The sequence below is a fragment of the Tiliqua scincoides genome, chromosome 8 (assembly GCF_035046505.1).
Source record: "Tiliqua scincoides isolate rTilSci1 chromosome 8, rTilSci1.hap2, whole genome shotgun sequence".
NCBI classification, from domain to species: Eukaryota; Metazoa; Chordata; class Lepidosauria; order Squamata; family Scincidae; genus Tiliqua; species Tiliqua scincoides.
The window spans coordinates 30911268-30939256 of NC_089828.1; the positions used below are offsets into that span (position 1 = coordinate 30911268).

The 27989-nt window shown below is 46.8% G+C and overlaps 2 protein-coding genes across 3 annotated transcripts in view; one reads left to right on the plus strand and one right to left on the minus strand.

Moving 5' to 3' along the window:
- The window catches only part of ELL (elongation factor for RNA polymerase II), a 40672-nt gene extending 29809 nt beyond the window's left edge, over nucleotides 1-10863 (minus strand). The window contains exon 1 of the mRNA XM_066636247.1: nucleotides 10726-10863. Coding sequence (XP_066492344.1) covers nucleotides 10726-10857 — 132 coding nt within the window. The 5' untranslated portion in view covers nucleotides 10858-10863. The remainder of the gene's footprint in view (nucleotides 1-10725) is intronic.
- A 5681-nt stretch (nucleotides 10864-16544) lies between these two features.
- DDA1 (DET1 and DDB1 associated 1) lies at nucleotides 16545-23225 on the plus strand. Of its 2 annotated transcripts, none has more exons than XM_066636351.1 (5): nucleotides 16545-16607; nucleotides 18058-18138; nucleotides 18646-18697; nucleotides 21819-21880; nucleotides 22262-23225. In XM_066636351.1, exons 1-5 carry the CDS (start codon nucleotides 16605-16607, stop codon nucleotides 22370-22372), a joined length of 309 nt encoding a protein of 102 aa, XP_066492448.1. In that variant the 5' UTR covers nucleotides 16545-16604; the 3' UTR covers nucleotides 22373-23225. The 2 variants fall into 2 exon arrangements, with proteins under 2 accessions (XP_066492448.1, XP_066492446.1); XM_066636349.1 differs by lacking the exon at nucleotides 16545-16607 and adding an exon at nucleotides 16906-16953.
- Nucleotides 23226-27989: the final 4764 nt, after the last annotated feature.

A 27989-nucleotide genomic window follows, 5' to 3' on the forward strand; every position in this document is an offset into this window, starting at 1 on the left:
AATCTAGTCCAACATCCTGTTTCCACAGTAGCCATTCAGATGCTTCTGAGAAGTTCAAACAGGGCAGGAAGGCCACAGCCCTTTCTGGCTGCGGCTTCTTATGCGATTCAGAGCTAGACTGCCCTGGACATGGAGGTTCAATTTAGCTCCCAGCCGCTCCATCCGCCTGCCATCCATCAGTGTAGGTTCCTTTCTTCCTATCTTGGCATTCTGCAAAATACACCCAGCAACACTTCAAAGGCTTCTACCCAACATTAGCTCCCAGGGCAAAGGCAAAAACAGTGGTGGTGAATATTGTTTGCTTGCAGAAGGCCCCAGTTTCAGTCTCTGGAATCTCTAGTAAAAGAATCGTGGGTAGAAGGGGAAGGAACACCCCTGGAGTCTACTGCCACTCTAAGCAGACAGTAATAGGCTAGAAAATGGACCAGTACAAGGTCCAATGGCGCCAACAGTATCTCTGGTTAAAAGACTCTCAGGTGGAAAAAGCCATTCTCTGCCTAGGACTTGTGAGTTACTGCTGCTTGTCAGAGCACACAATACATGGATAGGAAAATGGACCAACTTAGTAAGACCACTATAATGCTCATCAGGAGCATTCATAGCTCAGTGGCTGATCATATGCAGAAGACTCAGGTTCAGACCCTGGAAGCTCCATGAAAAAATGGAGTTTGAAACTGGGCAAAGTCGTTAATTGGTTCTTATACGAGCAGTTTCAGGCATGCAGATATCGCATTTCTGGGAATGACCCCAAACCTTTCCTTCCAATCACTCCCAGAAGCCCTCCCTCTCCCAACGTGACCCATTCAGACCAGACTCAGTGGAAAACCCTTCCCCTCTGTGACCGAGTGCTGACGTCCCTCCAGAAGCACAGCTGGGGTCTGGGCACTCTGTGAAGAGTCTTGCGCAGCTGGGGAAGACGCTGAACTTCCCAGAACAGCACGATGCGTTCCAGTGTTTCCTCTTTTGTTTGCTGGCCAGCCAAAAAGATTTCCGCTTGCCTGGATTAGCTGGCTGCCGGTGCTGACGTCTGTCTCACCTCCCCTTTCCTTGCCTGACATCACGTATTACTGCCAGAGACCTGGGAGATGTCCTGTTGGCCTGAAGGTCTCTGGTTTTCCCCATGTGAGATACAAGTCTCTTCAGTCCACGTAAAAACCTCTGCCTCTTCCTCAGTTCATCTTGTCTTAGCGCAACAGGGTGTCAGAATTGGGTGAAAGGTTGCGCTCAACAACTGAAGTGGATGGTCACATGAACAGGGCTCAAGAGAACCTACAAAAATTGTCCCTCTCTGGCATGCTTCCCACCTCCCAGCAAAATCAAACTTCCACACTCGGTAAACTGCTTTCAGTCAAGTTTACCAGCAGTTCTGTCTCAGATCAAAATTCCTTATCCAATCACTTTTTCTCTATCCGCCTCCCCCCCCAAAAAAACCAAGGCCAACTACTGCAACAACATGTGGAGAAGACAGATCACATTATAGCTTTCTGATTTGCTGCTGAATCCCCTAGCAACTGTACTCGTTTTAGACATAAATTATAGGCAATCCTTCCCTCTGTCATCTGAAGAGCCTAGGAGACAAATCTGTAGACAAAAAAATGAAACAATCTGAGCAGAAATGCCATTTTGAACTTGAGAGGACCAGAATGTTCCTATGTGTCCCCCCCCCCACGCAAACACAAGATTAATCCTTCTTCTAAACAATACCTGGTTATGCATATAGGGATTTTCCACAGAGTTCAAAGCCATTTGACATACAAGTTGCATGGGCTCTAATAGAGTTCTAGTGCTAGAAGCTTTTGTGAACTGGGAGGCCATTTCACCCCATGGCAACAGACATGGGCTTGGCTGGTTTTAAATGTGGCAATACCTAAATGGAAGATTAGAGGTCTATTAGACTCACGCAGACTATAATCCAGGGGTGGCCAAACTTGCTTAATGTTAGAGCCACATAAACTTCAGATGTTTGAGAGCCACAATACATAAGAAGCATTCAAATTCTTAAATATATTTACTCACCTTATTTATATTTTAATCCAGTGTACTCTCAGTTCATACCCGGTAAATAATTATAAAGTTTGAAAATCTTTTATTTACCTTTTATATTAATTGCGATGCAAAAAGGGGCTCAGCCAACATATTTGTGCAAGCCGCACATTATATGTCAGAGAGCCATATGTGGCTTGTGAGCCACAGTTTGGTCACCCTGTTATAGTCTATTAGACAAGATGGCTATTTGGAGCCCCTGAATTCAAAAAGCAACTTACCCCTGAATACAACATGCTGGAAAAAAGCTTTGCCTTGAAGATCTGACTGTGGCGGCTTCCCGAAGACATCTGGCTGGCTACATGGAAAGCAAGAGGCTGAGCTGGATACCTCTTCTATAAAACCTCTGGCTCAATCCCTCATCTGCGCCTTGTTCTACAATTTAAACTTAGGATGCATAGTTACACTATTCTTTTATCCTTGCCACAATTTCCCTTCCTTTTCTTTGCTATCTCTCTTGTGTAAGTATCTGAATTGTAAGCCCATCCAGGCAAGGACTTGTTCTTTCACTGTTTGTAAAGCATCATCATCATAAGAGCCTAGAAGTCTAAAGAAACACCTTGACATTCTTGGCCTTGAGCAAATTACACCAACTCAGCTCCACAAAACAACAGCAAGAATCCTAAGATGATCTCTCTGTGATTCCCAGGATCTTGGTTAGATCCTGAATTGCAGAATATAAGGCTGTGATGAAGTATAGGTTGTGATGAAGTATAATAATAGTCTTTAAGATGCCAAAAGGCTCCCTGCTGTATCTGCTGTATCAAACTAAGGTCGCAATTCTATGCATACATACCAGGGAGTAAGCTCCGCTGAATACAGTGGGACTCACTTTTGAGTAAACATGCATAAGATTGCCTTGTAACCAGTCTATTGTAATACCTCAGTCACCATTCCAACAACCCTGTAAAAATGGTGAGTAATCTCCACATTGGCTTGTGGAGGGCTTACTAGGTTAAAGCTGAGTTAACCCATTTTTGCCCGGCCCACAGGTGTACACATTCAATCCCTGCTGTGTATATGCAACGTTGGGCAGAAATGGCTTAATCTTCAAAGTGGTGAGCACAAGGCTCATGCTTTTAACCAAAGCTTGTTAAGGGTTCATCAACCAACTGTCAATGGCAACCACTGGCGTACCTGGGGAGGGCAGTGGGTGCAACTGCTCCTGGGCAGCACAGCTACAGGCTGTCACCACCATCCACTGCTCCCCTGCCATGCCATCCAGGAAGCCTGCCAGCAGAACCTGTTCCCCCATCCTCCAGTCGCATCCAAAGGTGCTCTGAGGACCAGAGGAACTATCCATGACCTCTTGGGCCCTCAGAACACCTCTAATCATGTTTGGCAGTCTGGCAGGGCCCTGCAGGAGGGGGGGCATTTTACAAGGATGGTCCCAAGTCTGCAGAAGCCCCGGGGCTGCCACTACGGTAACAATTCCTATGCACGTTTAACTGACAGCACATCTTATTCAACACAGCAGGACCTACTTCTGAGCATACGTGCACAGACCTGGGCTGGAAGAATTGCCAAGCAGGGAGGGAAGAGTCTGTAAACTGGAGAGAAAGAGTTGTGTCATTTGCTCTTCTCGGCTGCCAATGAGTCACAAATGACTAACAGGTATGTGCGGACAGGCAGGATAGGAAGCATAGCTTCTGAGGACTAAGAGCTCAGTAGCGACTTATCTGCAAGGCTGTGTGGAGGGGTCAGAAATTGATCAAACTATAGTCTGAAACCCCCACCTTTTGGCAGATGATGCTTTGTCGTAAGGAACACGTAGGAAGAAGCACTACACAACACCATGTGTTATCGTTGAATATACATGTCAACACTGTAAAAAGCACACACACCAGCTAGGATATCACATCTAAAATTAACAATTCTTAACCAAGAATGCTGCAGGGGGTAGCGATGGAACAAAAGAAGTGCTTTGGATTGCCTGGTCTAGTGTGCATCAAGTTAGTTATTTATAGCTAGTACCAGCAATGCATATGGTGTTTACAAGGTACATAAGAACTGGTCCCTACTTTGAGGGACTTACAATCTATAGCTCAACAGATGGAGCAGTAGAGGAAGGGAAGGGCAATGGAAACATGGGATATACTGAGGAAGCATCACAATCTACTACTGTTAAGATAGCCGACACACAACATTTCTGACAGATGATGACCAACAAGAGTGAATAATAATCATAATACAGCATTTGTATAGTGCTTTCATGTGTCCAAATGTATCACCTTCTTACAACCAACACTGTAAGGCGAATATTATTATGTCCGCATTACAGAAAGGGAAGACCGAGACTGAGAGGAAGTGGCTTGTCTATGGCCACACAATGAGTTCATGGCAAAGGCGAGATTCAAACTGGGGACTGCGCGATTCATGACTCACTTTCTCAGCAACTATACTACACCAGCTGTCACCTGACAAAAACACATCGAGGCATGCCAAGGAATCCAAAGCACTGGAATTTCAAGGTGAAATGTAAAGTTTTTAGTTTGAATTGTCACATCCAAGATTTGAGTGGCAAGATTTGGAAATGTCATAAAAGCTTTGGGTAAAACAAGGGCAGGCAGACCGCAACTGCCCCTTTGCCCTCCCACCAAACCCAATGCAAGATTTCAATCCAGAATTTCCCAACAAGCCTGTGTCACTGTCATTGAGGGATGCACGTCCCAAAACAAAACACTTCCTTACCATGTTGACTGTCCAGAGACCGATTCATCTCAGGATGTCACAACCCTTGGGCTGGTGCAGGGATGACACTGCATCACTGTCACAATAGGTCTTGGCGTGAGCAGGCAAAAGGAGTAAAGGCACTTCACTGGGGACAGACTCAGATCTGCCCGGTTGCATGAGAAGAGTGGCAGAACTGCCATCTCCTGGGAGGTTTCCCAAGGGAAGGCAGGACAGAGACCTGTCAGAGAAGGTTTTAAGTATAGGGTGGGGCTGGCCAAGAGGATATTACACATTCACAGATGCCAACCCTGCTTTTTTGGGGGAGAGTTAGCATCATGGCACTGGCTGCACACAGACAATAGAACAATTCCTTGCCCCATTCAACTTTATCAAACTCCTAGACGTGGAGGAGAAACTATCCAGTGCCCTGAACCAGAATCCGGCCCAGATTCTGAAGTGACCTGGTCTCATGCCGAACCGATCTATTCCTTGGGAGAGACAGATCACTATACACGCATGCAACTGCCCAATCAGATGCATCTAGTGGCATCTCAGAGCTGTCAGCATGTCACAACTCCAGAATGGGCAAGGCCAGCTTGCAAAGCTTGTTGGTGGCCATTCAAGAAGAGGTGGCACATTTTGGAGAGCTGGGAAAACTGCCACAATTCTTAAAAACGACTCCTCTTCTCCTAATCCAAGGCTAGACATATTCAGTACAGTAAATGCATATCAACACCCCCACAAGGTATTATTTGTTGTTAATCAACAGCATAGCAAAAAAGTGTTATGATGTTTGTGATTTGCTTTATCCTGTTTTTAACTCATTTTCTTAGCTACCTGGAGTGATTATAAAATCGGTTGCATGTGTGCAAATTAAAAATGAATAAATGTGGATTAAACTTTACTGCAACTCAGGAGCTGCTTCAGTTGTGAAGCGATGAATCATTGTTTCTGACACTCTTCCCAGTGCTTGATAATTCCTTATCGCATGCATCTCCACAACATCCTCTTGCCTGACGCAGAAAAGGCTAAAGAAGACTCCCAGGCCATGCTGTGAACGAGCTCATTCCTTGTTGAGACGTCAGACTCAAACAACAATGCACCGACAGGTAGCTTCACAACTGCATGAGGATTAATTCTGGCTCTCAAGTTCAAACCCAACACTCTTTCCAGAGCCTCTCACAGCAGATTCACACATCAGAGCAATAAGCCTGGATTTCTGGTGAACAGGGTGAGCAACCCAAGAGTATACTTAGAGCAGTGGTCCTCAAACTTTTTGGGAGATTTACTCCCAGACTTTCCGGGGGAGAGGCAAAGGCAGCGATCCCTAGGATCACATAGCTAAGGGGGTCGAGGGAGGGTGCTTGTACTTAGGGCTGCAGCAGGCTCCAGGAGATGCGGGGAGCCCCATGCAGCCCTCTGCATGGCTCCCCAAGACTTGGAATGTGGAAAAAAGTGAGTGCAAACCACCTCTTGGTTGCAAAGCAAAACTGGAAATGGTTTGCGCTTGCTTTTTTCACATTCCAAGCATCAGGAAGGCCTGCGGAGGGCTGCTCAGGGCTCCCCACACCTCCTGGAGCCTGCTGCAAATACAAGCACCCCCTCCCCACTTAGCCACATGATCCTGGGGATCGCATCCCTGCCCTTGCCTCCCTGTTAAAAGGATGGGGGAACCTTTACACTAACTGGTTGGTCGCGACCCATCAGTCTGAGTACCACTGACTTAGAGGATATGCGTGTTTCAAACACCTGCTAATCGCTCATATACTTTTAGGCATACACTTCGAAAACATAACATGAAAAAGACCTTATCAGTGCAGGCTGACAAGCGACTTTCAGGTTGTAAACCAACAGACAGTTTTAAAAGGAGTGAGACCATAATGGGCCAGGCCACCTTACCCAGATGGCCCTGTGACCAAAGGCCCCATATACAGAAGGCAACTCATGATACTAAGATCATAGACAGTCTCTCTCTCTATCTTAAACACACACACCACCATAGTTCCTCATGGGCCTGGAACCTCCAATGTTTCACGAGCTGCATTAGCTAACACCTGCAAATGGAGTTGTCGTGATGGCCAACCAATCCTATAAGTCAGCTAGAAGTTTTGGTTTTATTTTGGGGAGAAGGTGAAGAATCATATTTATTTCTGACTTAATTAGAAAAATACACGCCTCTCTACAGTTTGTCTATTCCACATGCTCCCTCTGACAAGGTACTGAACAGAACTGTATCCAAAAACACACCCCACAAGTGAGTCTCTTACAGCTGCCCCAACTTCTGCAGCTGATAAACACTCATTAACAGGCAATTGCTGTAACAAACCCATGCTAAGTTGATCAATGTCTCAGCCTGTAATTAGCAAGAAACCTCCTCCTTTTCCCAGCTCAGCTGAGGCCCAGTTCGGGTAACCCACACCCCATGTTAAAAATAGAGCCATGACATAGTCTCCGGAGCACCCTCAGGTTGCTAACGGTAAACAGGTCCACATCTTGACTACTAACAGCCCACTTCAAATGGCCAGCTTTATTTTCTAAAAACCTGCACAATTCATGTGGTCTACACCAGAACCCAACTATCAAGAGGCTAACATTTTTCTACTTGGCCTGACTTAATCCAGCTTTTCTCCAAGAGTCTGGGTTTAATGGACCAAGGAGCATTGCGACACCACCAAAACAGAGCCAGCATTTGGCACATGAACACCTCCAATCCCAGACAAAATCTCCACTGCCAAAGTTCCCAAAACATGACAAATGCAGCAGAAAGCTCAAGAAGGCGACCAGCCAAATAGCTGCCCACCCTTCATCTGAGTTTCAGCTCTGCTTTGGTGCCCCTCATCGCTGCAGAGAGACGGATCCTTCCACCATCACAAAGAAAACTCACGGTTCCTGTTCTCTATATAATGCAACACCGTATGAAGGAGGGCAAGCGTTTCCATTTGGAGCGGTAAGAGGAGCTAGATGAACAGGCCCCAAACAAGCCATTTAACCTCAAGTGCATCACATACCAGTGGCAACCTTTCTCATCCAAGACATGAGCTTCTGAATTACACAGGACTCTCAGGCTGGAGGACTGAGAGGAAAAAAAGGGTGGAAAGAGGTTTCTATAACTGATGCAAAGTGTCAACTTCCTCTCTTCGTCTTACAACTAAAAGAAGCCTGCAGCTGTAGAATACCCAGATGTTGCAGAATTCAATGGCAAAGAAACCATCTTTTTCTTCTTTTTTTCTACTTGCAAATATCCAGCCTGAGGAAGAGTTCTGTGTAATCCAGAGAGCCGCGATGGCCTGGTTTTGAATGCTGGTAGGTCCAAACAAAGCAATTTCCCCATACTGCAAAGGAAAGTAGCCAAAAAAGAGTAAAGTGCTCCAAAGCCCCTCTCTTGGGTTCACGATGATAGGTACACAGCCATCAGGCAACATGTCTCCCAAGTATTCAGCAAAACCCCCAACACATCAACCTCAAAGTAAAAGGGCACTAACTGGCCAGTTCATCTATTTCCAAAGCTACCTCCCAACAAGATGCTGCTAATCTCATTTGTTTCTAGTCTGAGAATTGAAGACCCCAGTAGCACAGCATGAAAACTGTGGGCCCCCATGCCAAGCACTTCCTCTCATATAAGGGGCTCATCATTGCTTTCGCTTTGTGTTCCATCCCCTGTGCGGCAGCCCCAAGCAGAGGGTTTTTTTCCAAACATTCTCCAGTTATAATCCTGAATGAAGGGCCTCTTCTCCAAGCAAGGAGACTCTACCCTTTCTGTACCCAAAGGTGACATGCAGAAGAGGAGGTTCCTATTTATATTCACCCCCACAGCTCTTTTGCTAGCCTCCCTTCCTCTGTTCAATTCTCCTCAGAAGGGGACAGTAAAAGGAGTAAAAATCCCACTTAACCTCTCTCAGCCTGAGAAACTCCTTTCCCAGCCTCAATAACCTTAGCTTCCTTGCTCCCGTATTATCTACAGCACCGCTAAAGGTTCCCCACTTTTCGTATCATTAGGTGTGTCTCTCTGCAACTTCAGCTCTTCCCTCCCAACACCCCTCCCCAAGTGAAGAAAGCTCCCTCAACTCTCCCTCTGCCATGCGGAGAGCTACCCACCCCCTCAACTTTGGGTATTCCCTCTTCTAGGGCATTCTTTAGGAGAGTGACTGTTCTCAGCTGGGGAGAGCCTAATCTCTCCATAGACTCTCAAGTCATGTAACTCCCATCCCCACCCCAAAATTTACAAAGGGACTTTGAGTCTTTTGCAGGGCATTGTTGGCAGGAAACACTTGGTCTGGGGGATACCCTTTTCTACTTAAGCCTCAGAGCATATACTTTTGTCTTCCTATTTCTCCTAAATTTTACTACCACCACTCCCCAAGTATCTGAGGGGTCACTCATGTATTCCCTTTCTGGGCTGGCATCCCCTCCATGGAGAGTCCTCTGATGATGTCCCTCCATTTTAAGCTCCTTTCTACAGGGTGGAATGGAGTATTTGGGGGAGGGTATGCAGGTGTATAGGAACCAGCCTTCCTTTATCACACTCAGTTCATGTAGCTTCTCTCTCCATTTTTGCACCTTTTTTCCACTCCAACTCCTTAAACTTCTTGTGTGTGTAGGTTCTCTTTTTCACACTTTGGAGGGGCCGTGGAAGCTCCTCACAGTCTTCCAACCAGGGTGTATGTCACTTTGCTCAAACTCCCCCCTCCATTCCCCCACCACTGTTTGCTGTCCCTTTATAGGAAGCCTTCCAGTTCTCTGCTACCTTCTATGGGTGTAAGAATACCTGTAGTAAAAGGGAGGGGACATTCCTGCATGTGGGAGGAGGGAAGTCTGCTTTTCCTCATTCACCAGGCCATGTCCCTCCCATTATAGTATTTTGGAGGGGAGCATTTCTTCCCAGGCTGGCACTTGGGAGACATTTACCTTTCCTCTGGGCACCCTGATCACAGACTATTATCCTTTCAAACCTTTCTCCTACACCTATACTTATGCGGGGGGGGGGGGGGGGAAGACTCTCTTCTTTCCCAGATCACCTGAGGAAGGAGGGCATACCTCCATGCCACACCACCTCCTTCCCATCCTTATCTGGGGTTTTTCACTTCTTTCCAAGCCCAGTTTTTGGGTAGGTGGAGAGGAAGAATCTCCTTGCAATCAGTTGGGGGGGGGGGAGAGAAGAGTCCTTTTCCTTATTACACTATTCACAATCGCTCTCAATTCCCCCAAGCCTTGTACTTGGGTACATGGGAAAAGCTCCCATCTTATCCAGGCCACCTGTTTTCAAAAGGGGAGGGGAGGCATTTCCTCCAAGGTTATAAAGTCTTAAGGAAAGGTGGCTCCCCCCTCCCACAATACCTCAGCGATACTCTTCTCCAAGCATCATTTACTAGGGCACCTTCTTTTCTAGACACTTGTTCCTGTGTGAGGGAAAGGTGTTTGTTGGTCTGTGGGGGGTGGGGGAAGGTGTGGGGGGTGTGTCTGCGGGAGGGCTGTGGGAGGTGGGGGAAGGTGTGGGGGGGTGTCTGCGGGGGGGCTGTGGGGGGTGGGGGAAGGTGTGTGTGTGTGGGGAGGTGTGTCTGTGGGGGGAAGGTGTGTGTGGGGGGAAGGTGTGTCTGTTGGTCTGTGGGGGGAAGGTGTGTGTGGGGGGGGGCTGTGGGGCGGAAGGATCTCCTCGTCTAGCCGCAGGGAAGTAAAGCCTCTTCCCTTCCACAGCGCACTCCCACCTCTCCCTGAACGGCTCTGCTTCTGGGGCGCTCCCGTCTTTCACAGGCCATCTGCTTGAGAAGAGGAGACGTCCCCAGAATGGGACTGGGACACACACCTGCCTCTCCTCCCCACCGCACCCCCATGTCCAGAGGGCTCCTTCCAGACCGCCTTCTGCGGGAGGAGCAGCGCCCCAGGCGCCTCCAGAGGGTCCCTCTTCCTCAGAGTCCATCACGGCCATGCCCTCCCCCCACTGCACGGCTGAGAAGGGGGTCTCCTCGCCCCGCCCCCTCCGCACGCCCCGCCCCCTCCTCTTCCCCGACCCACCTTGCGCCCCTGATAGGCTTCGAAGGCGCGCAGGGCCGAGTCGGTGAGCTTGACGTGGAAGACGGAGACGCGGGTGCCGCGGCCAAGCCGCCCGCACGACAGCGAAAAGCTCCGCTCAGCCAGCGCCGCCATCTTGGGAGCCTCCGGCGCTAGCTCTCCCGGCCACGCCCCCTCAGCCATTAGGCGGTCACGCCCACTCATCAGGCGAGCCCCGCCTCCCTCCACTCACCCGCCTCCTCAGTCATGACGTCATCGCTACGCGCAGCCTCACAAAGCATGACGGGGAGTGTAGTTTAAACCACTGCAGCGCTCTCACGGCCGAACGTTTCCGTGGACGCAGGTGATGTGGTTGCCGCGAGGCACGCCGGGCAATGTAGTTTCAAAAAGATTCTGCGCTCTTTTTATTATCTAATATTTGTTTTTATTTTCTCAATTCCATACCTTTAGATTCAATTATATAAGGAGTGTAAAGCACAAATAAATGTGGTCTACGTGCAAATATTTGTATGTGTCGTTTCCGGTAGCCCGAGAGCCGTTAATTACCGTTCGTTCCTACTGCGCATGCGCAGGAGTCGCAAAAATACGTCGGGGGACGTAGTTTTTAGAGAGGTCACTGGCAGGCTGGGTACTACCAGGCTGGCAGTGATCTCCTTAACTGGTTCTTCTTCGTGTGAGGGAGAGCAGGGAAAATAAGGTGAGTCCTTTTTTATTCAGTATATAACGTGCTTTATGTATTGCCATATATTATTCTACAGATGCCTTCCCCTTGTTGCTAGGCAGAGGGGCGTGAGAACAACAATAACAGTCATTGGCCAACGGCTGCCTGTATGGAAGCCGAGGATGGCCAAACTAGGCGAGGTCTACGTCATGGAGCGCTGTTTTGACTTCTGCAGTCTCGCCCACAAAATGGCTGCCCTCTACAGGGTAAAACTGGGCAGTGCGGGACTGGACTCTGTGTTGAAACTACGTCACCCAGAGCCCTAAGCGGCAAAGTCCTACCTACTGCGCCATCCTCGATGGGCCCTCTACGCTACGGGCAGTGCGGGAATGGACTCGGCGAGGAAACTACGCCACCCAGAGTTCCAAGCGGCAAAGTCCTGCCTACGCCATCTTCTATGGGCCCTCTAGAGGGGAAGCCGGGCAGTGCGGGAATGGACTCGGTAAGGAAACTACGTGACCCAGAATCCCGCGTGGCAAAATCCTGCTTGCTGCGCCATCTTCGATGGGCCTGCTGGGATGCACACACCAGCCTGCCCGCGTTTCTGCCTCGCCCCTTGAGAGAAGAGAGAAGGGAGCCTGGGCGTCCTGCCAGGGGCAGGTAATGGAGGGCGTGGAGGGGGCCGTGCACGGTGGGGGGGATCTGGGGGTTTAATGGGCCACTGATGAAGGGATGCTGGAAAAATAAAGAGCCTTTGATCGTGTCTAGGGGGTGCCCACCTGGTCGTTGGTGTGAATGCCTGCATGACCTCGGGCTTGTGCAGGTTGCTTTATGAATGACAGCCTCTGAGCATGCGCAGAGTGCTTCAGTAGAGTGGAACTTCTGCCTCTTGGCTTGTGCAGGTTATGGGCGTGCAAGTCACGTGCGGCAGAGCCTCCTCACCTGAGTCCTTTGAAAAGCACCACTGCCATGTCAGGTGAGGCAGAGCCTCCCCACCGGAGTCCTTCGAAAAGCACCACCGCCATGTCAGGTGAGGCAGAGCCTCCCCACCGGAGTCCTTCGAAAAGCACCACCGCCATGTCAGGTGAGGCAGAGCCTCCCTACTGGAGTCCTTCGAAAAGCACCACCGCCATGTCAGGTGAGGCAGAGCCTCCCTACTGGAGTCCTTCGAAAAGCACCACCACCATGTCAGGTGAGGCAGATAGTCATGATAAATAAAAGAGCATTTGATCATCTGCTTAGTAATGACTCTTGCCATTAAGGTAATAAGGAACTGAGCGCTTTTTGGTGTTTGCAGATTGTCTTCCCTTCCCTTGCAGGTAAGTATATATTAATAAATAAGATTAGCTCTGCGTACGAAAAATGTGTCTCACTCCTGGATAATATGAAAACAGAGAAGTAATGTCCACATAATTTGAAAAGCTAAGCAAAATCACATCTGTTCTTTTATGGTCTCTCCCCCAGATCCTGCCTCTTGATGCAGCGAGCTGCTGCCTCCATCCCCTTCCAGCACAGGATGGCTTCTGTTTTCATCCCACTATGGAGATGGCCTCTCCGGACCTGCTTGTCAATGGAGGCTGCAGGGACTTACCAGAGTTTCCCTGGGCCAATGATGCCATGGACCCATCAGCAGATCCGCACCAAAGCCCGCGGGAATGAATACCAGCCCTCAAACCTCAAGCGAAAACACAAACACGGCTGGATCAAGCGTATCCGTTCAGCCAGCGGGATCGACGTGATTCTCCGACGGATGCTGAAAGGCAGAAAATCTCTGTCTCATTAAGATTTTCTCTGCTGAGATGCTTTTGAGACAAAACTGAAGTGAGAAAGTGCCAGATATCGCTTGCTTTACTGGACACTTCATTAAAATGTGTCAGGGAGTTCCATATGCTACCCATACTGTAATTTTCATTTCAACCAATGTTTGTTAGGGATGCAGGATCTTTTATCAGCAAACTATGGGTGATTCAGTAGCTAATCCTGCTTTGCTGTTAAAACCAATAAAAAGTCTTTTAAGACAAAGAAAGCAAATATTTGACATTTTAATTAAATGTAGCCAAGTCTTTCTTAATTTTGTTACCCACATAAGTTCAGCCTGTCTTTGTTTGGCAATATCTTGATCCTGTGCAGAATTAGATGTGCCTTAGATCAGTGTTCTTCATCCTGTGGGACAGGACACCAATGGAGTTACAAAGCCTCATTTTGGGGGTCATGACAAACTCTCCAAGCCTGTGCAAGAAAGGGCTTGGATCCAGTCCAATAATGGTACTGCCGTATCAAAACTGAGTTCTTGATATACTCCTGCACAGCCTCTTCTCACTGTCTTGCCCTGTAGCTCCTAAGGCTGGCTCTGCTCAGGCTGCTACCTCACAGAGTTGTCATAAAGACATGAAGTAGTGGAAAATGGGGCAGGGGTTAGCAGATCAGGTCCCAGAAAGGGGGTAGGATTGATGGTGGATCCCCAGTCTCATCCATTATATATTTATTGGGGTCGTGGCACAAAAAAGGTTGAAGACCACTTCCCTAGACCCCTTGAAGCAGTGATTAAGAGTTGTACAGATGTAAAACGTTTGTGTCAGTGAGAATAAGTGGAGAAGATGTGTATTGCTTAAGCAGTTTCTGCCTAATATTGCATATATGCAACAGGGACCAAATGTGTACACCTATGAACTGGGCAGAAATGGGTCAAGATGTGCTCCATTGCACCAGTTATGCCCCAATCACACATGAAGCTGCCTTTACAGCTGGTCAAAACCTATAGACAATATGGCCCACAATTGCCAATAGGGTGATTCCGACAGGCATGTGCCTTTTTCCATCTCAGATACATGATCTCAAGATATTTTGAAGGTTCATCAGGGGATCTTCTGCAAGTTGTGCATGTACACCAAGCTGTGGCCACCAAGCTGTGGCTTCATCTGTATATTGTACTGTATTGAGTCAAACAGTTTTGTCTCTCTTGCCCATATTGTTGATATGAACAGGCAGCTTCTCTTTCAGATAGCTAGATCTTTCCCAGCAAATAGTACCTGAGATCCTGATCATGGCAGGGCTCTCTGGAGGACATAGTGATCTCCATCTTTCAACTGGAGATTCCACAGATGAAACCTAGATTCATGCAAAACAGAAACCCTGCTACTGAGCTATGCCTTCATCCCAATAGTTTGACGTTGGTTAATTTATCACCAGCCCAGCCTGTTCTGATTGGGAGCAACTCTTCAGAATGTTTCTCAGCCCTGCTCCCCAAGGTCTGTTTCATGCTGTTTTAGGAACACAGGCAGACTGGGTTTGTCTCTACACATTTTTTTCTACAGGAGCTGTATACAGAAGGTTGTGCTCTTAGAGCCCTTTGGTAATGTTATGCCTGGGTGCGGGTTCCAAGTGGAGCAGATGAGAAGGTTTTTGTTGCTTAGGCTGCAATCCTAACCCCTTATGTCAGTGCTTTCCAGCACTGACATAAGGGCAATGCAGCTCTGAGGTAAGGGAACAAACATTCCCTGACTTTGAGGAGGCCTCTGTGAGTGGCATCCAACTGCAGGATGCTGCACACGTCCCATTGGCACTACTGTGTTAGTGCTGAAAAGTACTGACATAAGGATTGTGCCCTTAGTGTCCTGTTTCCAGTGGGGTCAGTCATATGCTCCTGTGAGAAGCCCCCAGGCAGGACTTGAAGGCAGCAGCCTTTCCTTTTGTGCATCTAGCAAGTGGTAGTTGGAGATAAGACTGTCTCTGAACATGAAGGTTTCATACAGCAGCTGAACTGAACAGCCCTATACATATAGTAAATAGCCCTATCTTTCATAATGTCTAATGTTTAAGAGGCAAGAATTGTCTTCCTGAAACAGACCAAAGTGGGTTGGTCTAGTCTAGCCTCCAGTTTCCAAGCAGCTGCCTCAATTGGATATTCACTTGCAGGGTGCCAAAAGTGATTGCATTCCTCTGTTGCTTGTCCCCAGTAACTATTATATAGAAAAAGGCTGATTCTTTAGGTGACCAAACTTTCTTAACACAAGAGCTACATATGACAAAATTTAGATCTGATGGTTTGTGGCTTTAGATCTTGTGGCTCTCAATCTTCAAGCAGCATTTAAATTCTTAAAATCTATTTACTCACCATGAACCTTAAAGTTATGATTTAATCCAGTGGACTCAGTTCATACCCAGGAAATAATTATAAAGTTTGAAAATGTCTTATTTACATTTTATAGTAGTTGTGATGCAAAAAGGAGCTCAGCCAACATATTTCCGAGAGCCTCACTTTATATGTCAAAGAGCTACATGCGGCTCTTGAGCCACAGTTTGGCCACCCCCTGCTATAGACAGAGGCTCCATTTAGTTATCATGACACTGATAACTGTTAGACGCTGCTATCATGATGCTGATAACATATAAGTGGTAACTGTTCAATCAGCGATTTTCATCCCTTTTCACCTCATGGTACACTGACAAGGTGCTAAATTTGCCAAGGCACACCATCAGTGTTTTGACCATTGACAAGGCACACCATGCTGCTGGTGGGGGGCTCATATCCCCCAATGGTTCTACTAATAAATGACCCTCCCCAAACTCCTGTGGCACGCCTGCGGACCATCCGTGGCACGCCTGCGTGCCATGGCACGGTGGTTGAAAATGGCTGTGTTAGAGGCTGATAACTGTTATTTAACATGATGCTGATAGACCCATCTAACCGTATGCACAGGTTCATTTTTTACCCTGCCCAGAGGAACATCTGTATTCAGTGATCAACCAGGTGCCCCAGTGGGAAGTGAAGCCCCCCACACTTGGTTTTACATTCCATAAAGCAGCGGTTCTCAACCTTTTCAACCACTGGAGCCCTTTGCACTCCTAAACAGATTGCAGCTGCTTCTGGTGTGGAGCTAGAACCCCTGCAGGGATCTCCTAGGCAGGACACCCATGGCCATAAAGCATCAACGCAGCTCGCAAAAGAACTACGTTTCCCATGATGCCACAGCGGAAGCACCGCCTCCTGCTCCGGGTCCTTCTGCCCTTCCTTTTCTCGCCTTTTTTTTTCTCTCTTCCGCAGCCTCCTAGGCAGGAGGGGTGGGGGCGGGCCCGTCCTTTGGGAGTGGCGTGAGCGTAAACCAATGGCTGAGAAGCTTCTGCTTAGTGCTGGCGAATGGGAGTTCGGAGGGGGTGTGGCTGAGGAGGGAGCCCAAGGAGGGGGATGAGAAGTTGTTGAGGAGGCGCTTGGTGGGGGAAGATGGTAGGTGGGCAGGGCCCCTCAGAACGTGCCCCCCCCGAGGAGAGCCCTAGAAGAGGCCCTTCAGCAAGGGGAGGGGCTGGCTGTGGGAGGGGGTGTGCATGAGCTAATAACGGGGTGGGGGCTGGGGGAGGCTAGGGGGCTGTGAAGAGGCTGGTGGGGGGGGAGGAGGAGGTTGCCAGGGGGCTGTAGGGGTGTGCTGTGTATTGCATGTAGGGCTATAGGGCTGTCTTATGTATTATATATAGGTAGCATGTAGGGTGTTGAGGGGCTAGGAGGGCTGTTGAGGACTGTGCCTGGTGCTGTACAGAGATTGATGTGGGCCTGGCCTCGAGTGGAGGTGCTCATGGTAATGCAGGGGGCTCAAGAAGGGGCTGTGGGGAGTGTGTGGCCCGTAAGCTACCCACAGGGGCCGCTGAATAGGCAGAGTGGGGGGGGGTGTCTTTCTTTGGGGAAGCTTATGGGGCCAGGGAGAGGTCTGGGGGGGGGGAAATGTGGGTGCAGGTTAAGAGTTGTGCAGAGGCTAATCTGGGGTGTGTGTGGGTTTGGAGGGTGAGGGGACGTTTGAGTTGGTTGAGGGTCTGAACTGAGGAGTTCAGGTGTCTTCTGAGAGTGTCCAGAGTTCAGGGGATCTGTTCAGACTGGGAAGCCTGTGAGGTGCTGTGCATAGGCTAATAAAGGGGTGCAGATACCTTGTAGGGTGGTAACGGTGAGGAAACATCAAGTGAGCGAGGGTCCGATCCTGTCCAACTTTCCAGTACCAGTGCAGCCGTAAGGCAACGGCAAGGTAAGGCAAGGTAAGGTAACCCCAAGGTAAGCCGTAAGGCAACCCCAAGGTAAGGGAACAAATGTTCCCAAGGTAAGGGAACAAATGTTCCCAAGGTAAGGGAACAAATGTTCCCTTCACAAACAATTGTGTCAATAGGGCATGCGCTGCATCCTGTGCTGGGGAGGCAGTCACAGAGGCCTCCTCAAGGTAAGGGAACAAATGTTCTCTTACCTTGAGGAGGCCTCTGTGACTGCCTCCCCAGCACAGGATGCAGCGCATGCCCTATTGACACAATTGCCCTGGCACTGGAAAATTGGATAGGATTGGGCCCTGAGTATTTGCTCTAGAGATGGTGTGCATAGAGGAAATAAGCCTGAGGGATGCATAGAGGGTTCTTCCTTGTGTAGGTGTCTTCTGGCTGGCAGAGAACTGGGGGGGGGGGGTTTGTTGGGCAGTCATGTTTCAACTTCAACTTAATCTTTGACTCATTTAAAAGATTTTCTCTTTTCATTTTAATCTTTACGTTTTGAAAATTAAAAGATAAACGATCTTTAATTTTTTAATGTAAGCTTTAAACTTCCTTTAAAAGGTTTTTTTACAGCCTTCCAGTTTTTTGTTTTTTTTAATGCTGCTTTACCTTACAGGATCACAAGTACTTCTGAAAATGTCTGTCTTATGTTCTAGGCTGAGTTTCTGAAAGGGTTACCGGTTTACAACAAGAGCAACTTCAGTCGATTCCATGCGGACTCTGTATGTAAAGCATCGGTGAGTGTTTCCCCTTCTTGGTTTATGATTCAGCAAAGAATTGTATTGGGGGCCTGTGGAATTGCCCCATGGCAAAAACGTTGCACACTTGAGCTTTTAATTGGGCAGATTTATTTGGTGACCATATAAACCATATATAGACCATAGACCATATGGTCTACTGGTGACCATAAATGGGAGCCATATGGAGAAATACATGCTATTATCCACACCAGCATTGCTGCCCTCATCCCCAAATGAAGCAGTTTCAAGGATGTGTTCACAATTTTAAAGGTAGTTATATACCGTCTCTCAGTTCTGAGAGAACATTATGAGTGATCCTGAGTCCCTGATAAAAACTGTTTATCTTAAATTGTAAGCTCAGTGGGGCAGGGATCTGCTAGTTTTAGCTTATGAAATTCTGCAAGGTGGCAGGTACAAATTGCATACGTTGCGTTTGTTGGTAACAAGGTGAGGCTTGTCCACGAGATCTCCCAGCACCAATAGTAACTTTTTTCCAATTTACAGAACAGAAGACCGTCTGTTTATCTTCCCACACGGGAATATCCATCGGAACAAAGTAAGTGCATTCTGCCCTTCCTGGCTCTGCCATGTTGGGTGTCTTTAATAACCATGAAGTAATTTATATGTGGATCAATGAGTGACCAGCTTTGATTTTTAGAGAGAATTCTCAGCTATCAAACTTTTATGCTCTTTGTTGTTGCCTTGTTGTACCATGGACATCTTTTTAGAGACACTTGAGTTAAAATGAGCTAGCTCTCTAGAATTAGAAAGCAAGCCAAGCTATGTTCTGTTGAACAGAGGCTGAATGAATTCAGCCTTAACGTATATGTATTTTACTAGAATCTTTGTAATCTGCTAACGTGTCTTAATTTCAAAATGCATACTCAGCATCTTTCAATAGTTAAGGAATAACTAATCAGTGTTAACTGAGCCAGAGACTGCATTCTTGTATAAGAAACCGTTTTACTACATCAAACCAAAGGACAATCTAATCTGTTTTCAAGTCTTGAGTTTTCAATTGGGAAATGAAGGCAATAGTAATTCACTGTATCTAGAACTCAAAGGTAACTGCTTTTACTTGGAGGTTCATCTAGCTCTGATGGCTAACAGACACTGATGAGCCCATAAGAGAATGTAAGAGTCTTGTTGGATTCCACCAAAGATCCAACTGTCCTACTGTCCAACATCCTTTCCAGACTAAAGGCAGTTCACCAGAAATTGGCCAATCAAGCCAATCCTATCTCTGCTGTGTAGTTTGCTGGCAAAATTGGATAGAGAGCAAAACCCAACTTATGAGGCTCTCCCAGGAAGGAATTTTCTTAGGGCAGTGGCTCTTAAACTTTTAGGGAGATTTACTTTTACTTTTAGGGAGATTTAGTAAGTTTTTGTGGGGAAGGGGGGAGGACAGCAATGCGATCTCCAGGATTGCGTCACTAAAAGGGCTAGGGTGGTGCTTTTACTTACTGTGGGTTTGGGCAAGCAGCAGGAGATGTGGGGAGCCCCACGCAGCCCTCCACAGGGCTCCCTGGGGCTTGGAGTGTTGAGAAACAGTGCGTGCCAACCATGTCTGATTTCATGTCGCAACCAGGAGGTGGTTTGCACATGTTCATTCTCAACATTCCAAGCCTTGGTGACCCCTGTGGAGGGCTGCGTGGCGCTCCTTGCACCTCCTACTGCTTGCCCAAACCCACAGTAAGTAAAAGACCCCCTCAGCGATGCAATCCTGGGTTGCTGCCTCTTCCCCTGTCCCTTAAAGGGACAGTTTTACATGAACTGGTGGGTTGCAGCCCACCAGTTTGAGAACCACTGTTTTAGGAGATTAGCCAACATGGTCCAAGTCAAAGAACAGCGATGTCCCTTCGCCTGAGGTTTTTTTGTGTCTGATTGCTTGAGAGATGCTGGTATTGGGAACAGGACGCGGCCAAGTGGGAAACTGGTTTGAAGGCCAGAGTTTTATCTCGATGGAGAAAACATAGCTGGCATTGAGATGGGATTTGGAATTGCTGAATGGTGTTAGCATTCCCATCTTGGATTGTGTTCAGTTGTTAGTCATGATGGCTAAATGAAGTCTCCGTGTTCAGAAACGAGAATAGATCTGAATTCCAGCTGCTGGAGTGGGCAGTGCTGAAAATGTGCTTCTTGCCCTGCAGACTTCTCAGAGGCATTGGGTTGGTTGTTGTGGATAGGAGGATTTTGGACTAAATGGACTTTTGGCCTGATCCAGCAGGGCTCTTCTTACGTGTGGATCCCTTCTCTGGTTAGCAACCTTCAGTTTAGGAACTGGAGCATTCAGAAGTCAGACACCTGGTTTGAGCCCTGCAGGACCTGATAATCAATTAGTGATAAATTAATTGCAAGATGTAGGGGGCTTTGACTGTTGCAGATGCCCTTCTTTTACTTGTAGAAAGCAAATCTCTGTGCTATGGATGGTAACTGACCCTGTCACCTGCAGTATACAACCACACAATGAGGAAACTTGAACAGGCAGGTGCATCCCATAAAGAGCTGTGAAGGGAGATGTTCATCTATATTTTTCTGCTCAGGTGGTAAATGGATGATACTGGCTTGACTAGTGGTTTATACTAGTGGTCTGGATTAGTTTGTCCATACTGTGTAATTAGCAACTTCTCTCCAGTGTCTTTGACAGAGTCTTGTGCAAGCTCCTTTAAATGGGAGATGCTAGGAGCTGAATATGGCAACTTTGTTCCATGATAGAGCTGTGAACCCTTACCTGCCTTCCTTTGAGTTGGACTGCTAGTCTATCAAGCTCAGTATTGTCTCACTCAACTGGCAGCAGCTTTCCAATGCCTTGAGTAGAGAGACCCTTTCTCATCACCTGAGATCCTTTTAACTGAAGGTACCAGGGGCTGAACCAGGGCAGTTCTGCACACAAAGCATGCGCTTACCACCAAGCTACTGTCCCTACTGATGATTCCAGGGTATAGAGAGCACATACATATATTCTAATAGTACCTGTGGGGGGGGGGGATATGAGGAAAGGCCACAATGTCTGGAGTTCTTCAGTAAAGAGAAAAGATGTCTAAAAGGGGAGTCAACATGATGGAGACTTTTTAAAAATTGAATGAGATGGACAGAAGGATGTTCTTTTCCCTCTCGAACAACACCAGAACCAAGGGACAGCCACTAAACCTGAGTGGCAGAAGAGTTAGAACAGACAAAAGAGAACATTTTTTATCCAGCGTATAATTTGTGGAACTCCTTGCCTCAGGATGTGGTGATGGCACCTGGCTTAGTTGCCTTTAAAAGGGTATTGAACAGATTTATGGAGGAAAAGTCCAACACAGGTTACCAGCCATGATGGGTATATGCAACCTCCTGATTTTAGAGGTTGGCTGTCTCTGACATGCCAGATGCAAGGTAGTGGCAACAGGATTCAGGTATCTTGTTGTCTTGGCTGCTGCCTGAGGCATGTGGTAGGCCACTGTGAGATGCAGGAAGCTGTACTATATGGGCTGTTGGCTTGAGCCAGCAAGGCTGTTCTTATGATATTATGTATATATGGATAATTTCTATAATAATGGGTATTTTATACTGGCTATATAACATATTATAAAAGCTAATAGTTAACTTTGATAATGGATACTATCTAGATAACTAATATTAACTTTATTTTTGGAGTATTCTGATGAGCCCCCCCCCTTTTCTCCCTTCAACAGTCATAGTAACAGAAAAAACAAACATTCTTTTGCGTTACCTACATCAGCAGTGGGACAAAAAGGTAAGGATTTTTATTTGTCTTTATCATCTGTATCTTATCAAATAAGGTGTGTGTTTCAAAGCACCTCAAAATGACCTGCTTCCAATGTAGTCTTGCTGGGGAGGGGAAATGATTGAGCTGCTATAAGCATCTTTTTGTCATGTCTTGATAGCACCATTGCTGATTTCACTTGTGGCATCAGAAGTTAGCAGGTAAAATCAGCTGAGCTCTGTCTTCACGGTGGTAGGGAATCTAGCTTTCAAAAGCCTCAAGGCAAATCCTGGAAAACCTTCTTGGTAATTCTATCCTCGTACACACTTGGGATCCAAAGTTAGGGCTCTGTCAACTTTCGTTACCAGCAAATCTGACTTTTCCCCCTTCTTTTCCTTTCCCTGCCATCAGAACGCAGCAAAGAAAAGAGACCCCGAACAGGTGGAAATAGAAGGCGAGAACTCTGCTCCACCCCGCAAAATTGCCCGGACAGATAGCCAAGATATGAACGAGGACACTTAAAACTCTCTCACTCTGCTTTTTTTCTTCTGCGTTTAAAATTTATAGGAGCTTCCTGCGTGGGTTTTTTTTGGTCTTTCAACATGTACACAGAAAAAAGAATATTCCACCACCCCCCTGCCCTGTTTTCCAACCCTCCCCTTCACTATGCAGCCCAAACCACTTGTGACTTCATAGCAGCCAATATATTTATTTTTTGTTTGTGTGCGTGTGGAGGGGGAGGTGGGAGGGAGAGTCTTCATCTTCCAGGTTTTTTTTATTATTTATGTGCATTTGCTCACTCGCTCTCAGTTTAGGAGCACGTCCGAAAGAAATAATGTTTAAACTGTGATCAATGCTTTTTAAAAAAAATTCCACCTTTGTGGCTGTTCTGCTCCCACCCCTACATTGTACTAACATGATCTGTTGGGGGAGAGCCTGGTTCGCACTCAATTCCTTCCCCTACTTTTTGGGGATACCATCTTGCCAGCTATACTATGTTTGGTGAGTGTTAGGGGTGGTTTAAATATTCTTTATTTTTCTTCTACACCTTTGAATCTAGGAGTAATGGGGGGGGGGGTATTCGTTCCTCCAGGTATGTTCCCACTGATACTTTTTTTCTTAAAAATTGTACAAAAATCAGTTGTGATGGTCTTCATCAGACATGTTCTCAATTTGCTGATAACCATTGTATGATCTCCTTATCTCCTCTGGTCTTTTTTTTCTTCTCCTGGGGAGTTTGTTATCACATCGGCCATAGAAAAGTGAGCAAACCACGTCTCAGCTTGTCCTCCGTGTCTCTTTCTCTCTAGCACCATTCACTGGACCAGCTCTGTGCAATTTCTCCAGTAGAATAAAGAAGGATATTTCTCACTTCCTTTGAGTATTTGGCTGAAAATCTGTTCAGGATTCTGTGGGTGATGGAATAGGGAAGTTTAATTCTTTAAGAACACTGCATCATGTGGCACCTTATTTTAAGGACTACCATATTTATTGTGCCAGAAGTTTTGGTGGGCTGCAGCCCCCAGTAACCTACTGCAATAAATGCTAGCTTTTAACGAGCCACAAGGTGTTCTGTTGTGTCTGCAACTGGTTAACACAGTGTTTCTCAAACTGTGGGTCGGGAGCCAATTTCAGGTGGGTCCCCATTCATTTCAATATTTTATTGTATCTGAGCACAAACTCCAACAGAGTAGCATCTGTGTCCGTTTGCTGCAGCAAAACTAAGAGTACTTTTGTTAGTCTTTCAGATACTGCATTTATCATGGCAGAAGCTTCACTGGCCAGAGCCTACTTCCTCGAATGAAATGTTACCCTCATTTGGCCAATATTAGCAAAAAGTTTTATTCCATTCATTCCGACTTGAATCAAGACAAGGCATTTCTCTCCCACTGCAGGTTTTTGCGAACTTAACAAATGGTGAAGATTGTGTTACTGCCAAGAACAGATTACAATGAATAGTCACGGTGGTTTATCCTATATTCTGTCTCATTCTTGGTGTTGTGGGCAAGGTGGTGGAGCTGTCCAGAAAGCAGCTAGAACTAGAATTTGGGCCATAGGGCCATTGCACAACACCTTCCATTCAGCAACTGAGACGTCTGGTAGGTTACCTGATGCTGACTGTATGACCAGGATTCATCCTTTCAAACTGAGCTCTGAAATAGAATACTGCATGCTGCTAGGCCAGCTGATATAGCATTGGGTCAGACTCATTGCTATTTCTGTTCTTTAAGTCCTGGCAGTTAAGGGGGGGGTAGGTTCACCATCAAAGTGTGAGTACATTTGGTCCATTGATTTTCAGGGGCCCTGGAAAGAGTGTTCACTTAGGCTCTGGCCTCAGGAGCTTCCCCAGGATGCCCTGTCTCTCCTTGGTCCTATTTGTGCTAGGGTGCAGGCTGGAGGTCTCATCTAATTCCTGCTCTGAGAGGCCATAGCTCATGACATGCATTTAAACTTTGTCTCAGCCTCTTGCATGGTGTGGCCATCTGGCGCCATTGTTTGCAATTTCCCCCTCTCTGAATACGTATCATCCACCTAATACTTCATGCATTTGATGAAACAGGCTCTAGCCCATGAAGCATCTATCACAATAAATCTGTTGGTCGTTAAGGCACAAGAACTGATGAACAAGGGTGCTACTTCTCTGGAAGCTGTTTACATCTTAACCTTGTGAATTAAATGGACAGCTTCTTTCTATGGGCCTGTCTGTTAGTCCATGTAACCCACTAAAGCTGGCAGCTCTCGAAGGTCTCAGGCAGAGGGAGGCCTTTGCCAGCCCTGATACTTTAGATAGAAATGCTGGGGTCTGAGGGTGCTATCCTAGGTAAGCACCAAGGTAAGAGCAATGCAGTTCTGAAGTAAGGGAACAAACATTGCCTTACCTTGTGGAGACTTCCATGACTGCCCCCCAACTGCAGGATGCAATACACGCCCCACTGGCACAACAATGCCAGTGCTGGAAAGTTGGTTAGGATTGTGCCCAGAGTCTCAGATCTCCTGTTTATGCTCTGCCACTGACCTCATTTAGTCATACAAAGAGAGACAGCCTTAAAAGAATTGAAGCATTTGGTTTTCTGTTGGAAGTGTGGGTGCTAGGACTACTTCATACAGCAGACAAAGCTCTCACAAGATGGGATGAGAGCCACTAATTTGGATGTGCTAAATGAGACCTTTATGGAGCAGCAGAGGTTTACCAGTATGGGTGGACACAGACGACCTTTGAATACCAGCTAATGCGGAGCAATCATTGGAAAGAGCTGTGGCTGCTTGGAGGCATCTGGCTGGCCACTCTGGGAAGCAGGAAGCTAGGCTAGATGGACCTCTGGTCCGGTCCAGTAGAGTGGTGGTATATTTTGGTTTTGCATGTGTAAAGAACTAGAACTTCTCAAGTCTTTTTTCTGTATTATCTTGGTAATCTTTACAACATCCCTGCAAATAAAGCTGCAGAGAAGGGAACAAGGACTGGCCTAAGCCTCTCTCATCATAAGTTAGCAGGGGAGGTGAGCTGGGGGCAACCTGGTTCATAGCTCAGTCCTTTAATCTCCCACTCCATCAGAGCAACCTAGCAGGGGCCCTTTTACCTAGCAGCTGCCAGCAAGAACCAGTTCTGTCATTCTTGGCTTTCTTGGTATGTGCTATTTAGTAAACACCAAGCATTTATCTGAAGGCCCCTGCTGGTTTTAGGTACACTACGGTAACAGTTTAAATAAGTCAAGCCAATGGGCAAGGTTTTGGGCAACTATCATGTATGAATGCAACAAATGGGTGTTTGGAAACACTTGTCCAGATATGCTTATCAGATAGCCAGGAACAGCTCAATTCCATTTTGATTGTCCATGGTGGTAAACCTAGGTTTACTCTTACAAGTTTGGGGTAGTGGTGGTTTCTTTTAAAATTTCTGTTCTTATTCTTCATACACCGATGGTCTCAATAATCAGAATCCTAGGGTGAGAAAGGGAGGTTACAGCTCCTGGCTGTGTTCTGTAGCTATGTAGCACTGAGAGCCCAGTCGTGCTTGCCATTGTAACTGATTCTGTTGGCCAAAATACCCAATATTTTTTTCTTGCTTTTGTTGAAATATATTTTTATTGCATTTCTGCCAGTTTTACAAAAATATGACAAAAATAACTTAAAAAGAGAAATAAAGATCCATCCCTCCTTCCCCCTTCTTTTTTTTTGTTTTTGTTTCATTATTCAAGTTCAGGTCAAATAAATAAATTTTAAAATGCAGCAAATTAATAAATTAAAAAGTAACAATATTCCCCCTTTTTTGTTCCCCCCTCTTCCCCCACAAAAATCCTATTTTGTACAGAGCAATTGCTCGGAAGAGTAAGACATCAAACAGACAGGTGCTTCTCTAAATACTCCTAGGAGAGAGGACTGTGTTTGCATTTTGCTGTGTGCATGTATGCCTGTGTGTACGAAAGGAGAACTTAGCTCCAGGAATTATGGGAAGCCCACCCACCAGCTGCCTTCGCAGGCTCCTGTTGCGTTGAATCACTGCATTGCTTTGGTAGGCAGTGTGACAAACGTTCAATGGGTCATTGTGGAAACGCCTTTCATGATAAGGCAATGAAGAAGCCACCTCGCACATGAGCATCTGAAACATTTTTGTGCTAAAAAACTGCAGCACTTCATCCTTCACAGGGGTAAGAGGACCACCGCTGGGGCCCCTCTCCAACTACAGGTGAATCTATCCACATTGTAAAAGGATGGGAAGGGGGTGGACCACAGGCACATAAAATTCAACCAAGAACCATCCCTTCTTTGACAATAGGTAAGGCTTGCTGTTGGATTCTCTTCCAGCAGGATTGAAAAGGCCATGTCAAGAAGCCCACCAGTCATTGGGATGGCGATCTGCAACCTACCAGCATCCTCTCCGCTTTGTTTCTGTCACCTGCACAAAACTCGAGTTGAGGCACATTCCTGGCCCCCAGTGTCATCGCATTATTGCTGTTGTGAAATGGCTGGGATACATGACACAGAACTAAGCACGCTGGATGTGGAAGAACGGCACAAGCGGACGCATGCAGGCGCCAGTCCATCCTTGAGCACCTGGGCCTGGGGGAGGCTACAGCAGCAGCAGATCTTTGGAACACTGGATGGCTAAGCAGCTCAGATGGTACACCATGGGCATCACTTTGTCATCAGAGGCCAAAAACAAAGGCTAGCCTTAGAGAGGGCTGACACATGCTCAACGTTCCTCCTGTATGTCATCTTTTCCATGGCTTATGTTTGGAAAAAAAATGCACTACCGGTCAATGGTCCATTGAGTTCAGGATGATCATGGCTTAAGCAGGTCAGAGGAACTAGAGTTTTTGAATGGAAGATGGAACTTTTTCTTCCGTCCTGTGGAACGTCCAAGCCCATTGGACAATTAAAAAAAAATACAAAGTTGTGGGGTTTTCTCTTCCTCTCGGGATCTGTCGTAACCTGAGATTCTCCCTTGGGATTGTGCCTCTGAGCTTGCGACACTCATAGGTGGGGGTTCCACTGGGTAGGGTGGGGAGACAGCGCCAATCTGTTCACCAACTCCTTCCAAGTTAGCAAAACAAAGCACAAGGATTTTGAAAGGCAAAAAAGTTTGCTTTGGAAAACAAACCCCACCCCATTAAAAATAGACAAACAGGCCTCACAACAGAAAAACTGCTGTTGAGAAACTGCTGATGGGCAGAAGAGAGAATGCGTTGCTTAAACACTCAGTTTTGAAAGCAATGAGGAAGCCAGCACAGACGTGCGTTGGCAGAGATGTGGTCCTACTGACCAAGCACACCCCATCCCACTCCTTTGTTAAAGCTCTCTCACTATAACATGACACAAACTAAATCCTGAAATCCTTCCCTCCTGGCCCACACATCCATTTTGTGAACTGTCATTACTCTTGGACACCTTTGCTTTCAGCCCAAGCACCTTCCCTATCAAACAGCAGCTTAAAAAAAAAATAAACTCTTGTCCTTGGCGCATACTGTCATACATTGAGGTCCTTATTGCAAGAACAAAAACAGCAATAACATGGCCAGCTCTTTCCAAAATGTGACTTAGGGGAAAGCTTCCCTCTTCCCCTTTTTTATTTTTCCCTGCCAGTGAAATAAAAAATAATGAAAAATGGAGTAGATCTTTGTTTCCAGAACCATCAAGTCTG

Bases quoted from the DNA above. Each gene is read 5' to 3' on its own strand.
- DDA1 (XM_066636349.1), top strand. From the start codon at position 16,921: ATGTGGGCCTGGCCTCGAGTGGAGGTGCTCATG. The intron at 18,139-18,645 runs GTGAGTGTTTCC...TCCAATTTACAG, and splicing joins ACTCTGTATGTAAAGCATCG to AACAGAAGACCGTCTGTTTA. The intron at 18,698-21,818 runs GTAAGTGCATTC...TCCCTTCAACAG, and splicing joins GGAATATCCATCGGAACAAA to TCATAGTAACAGAAAAAACA.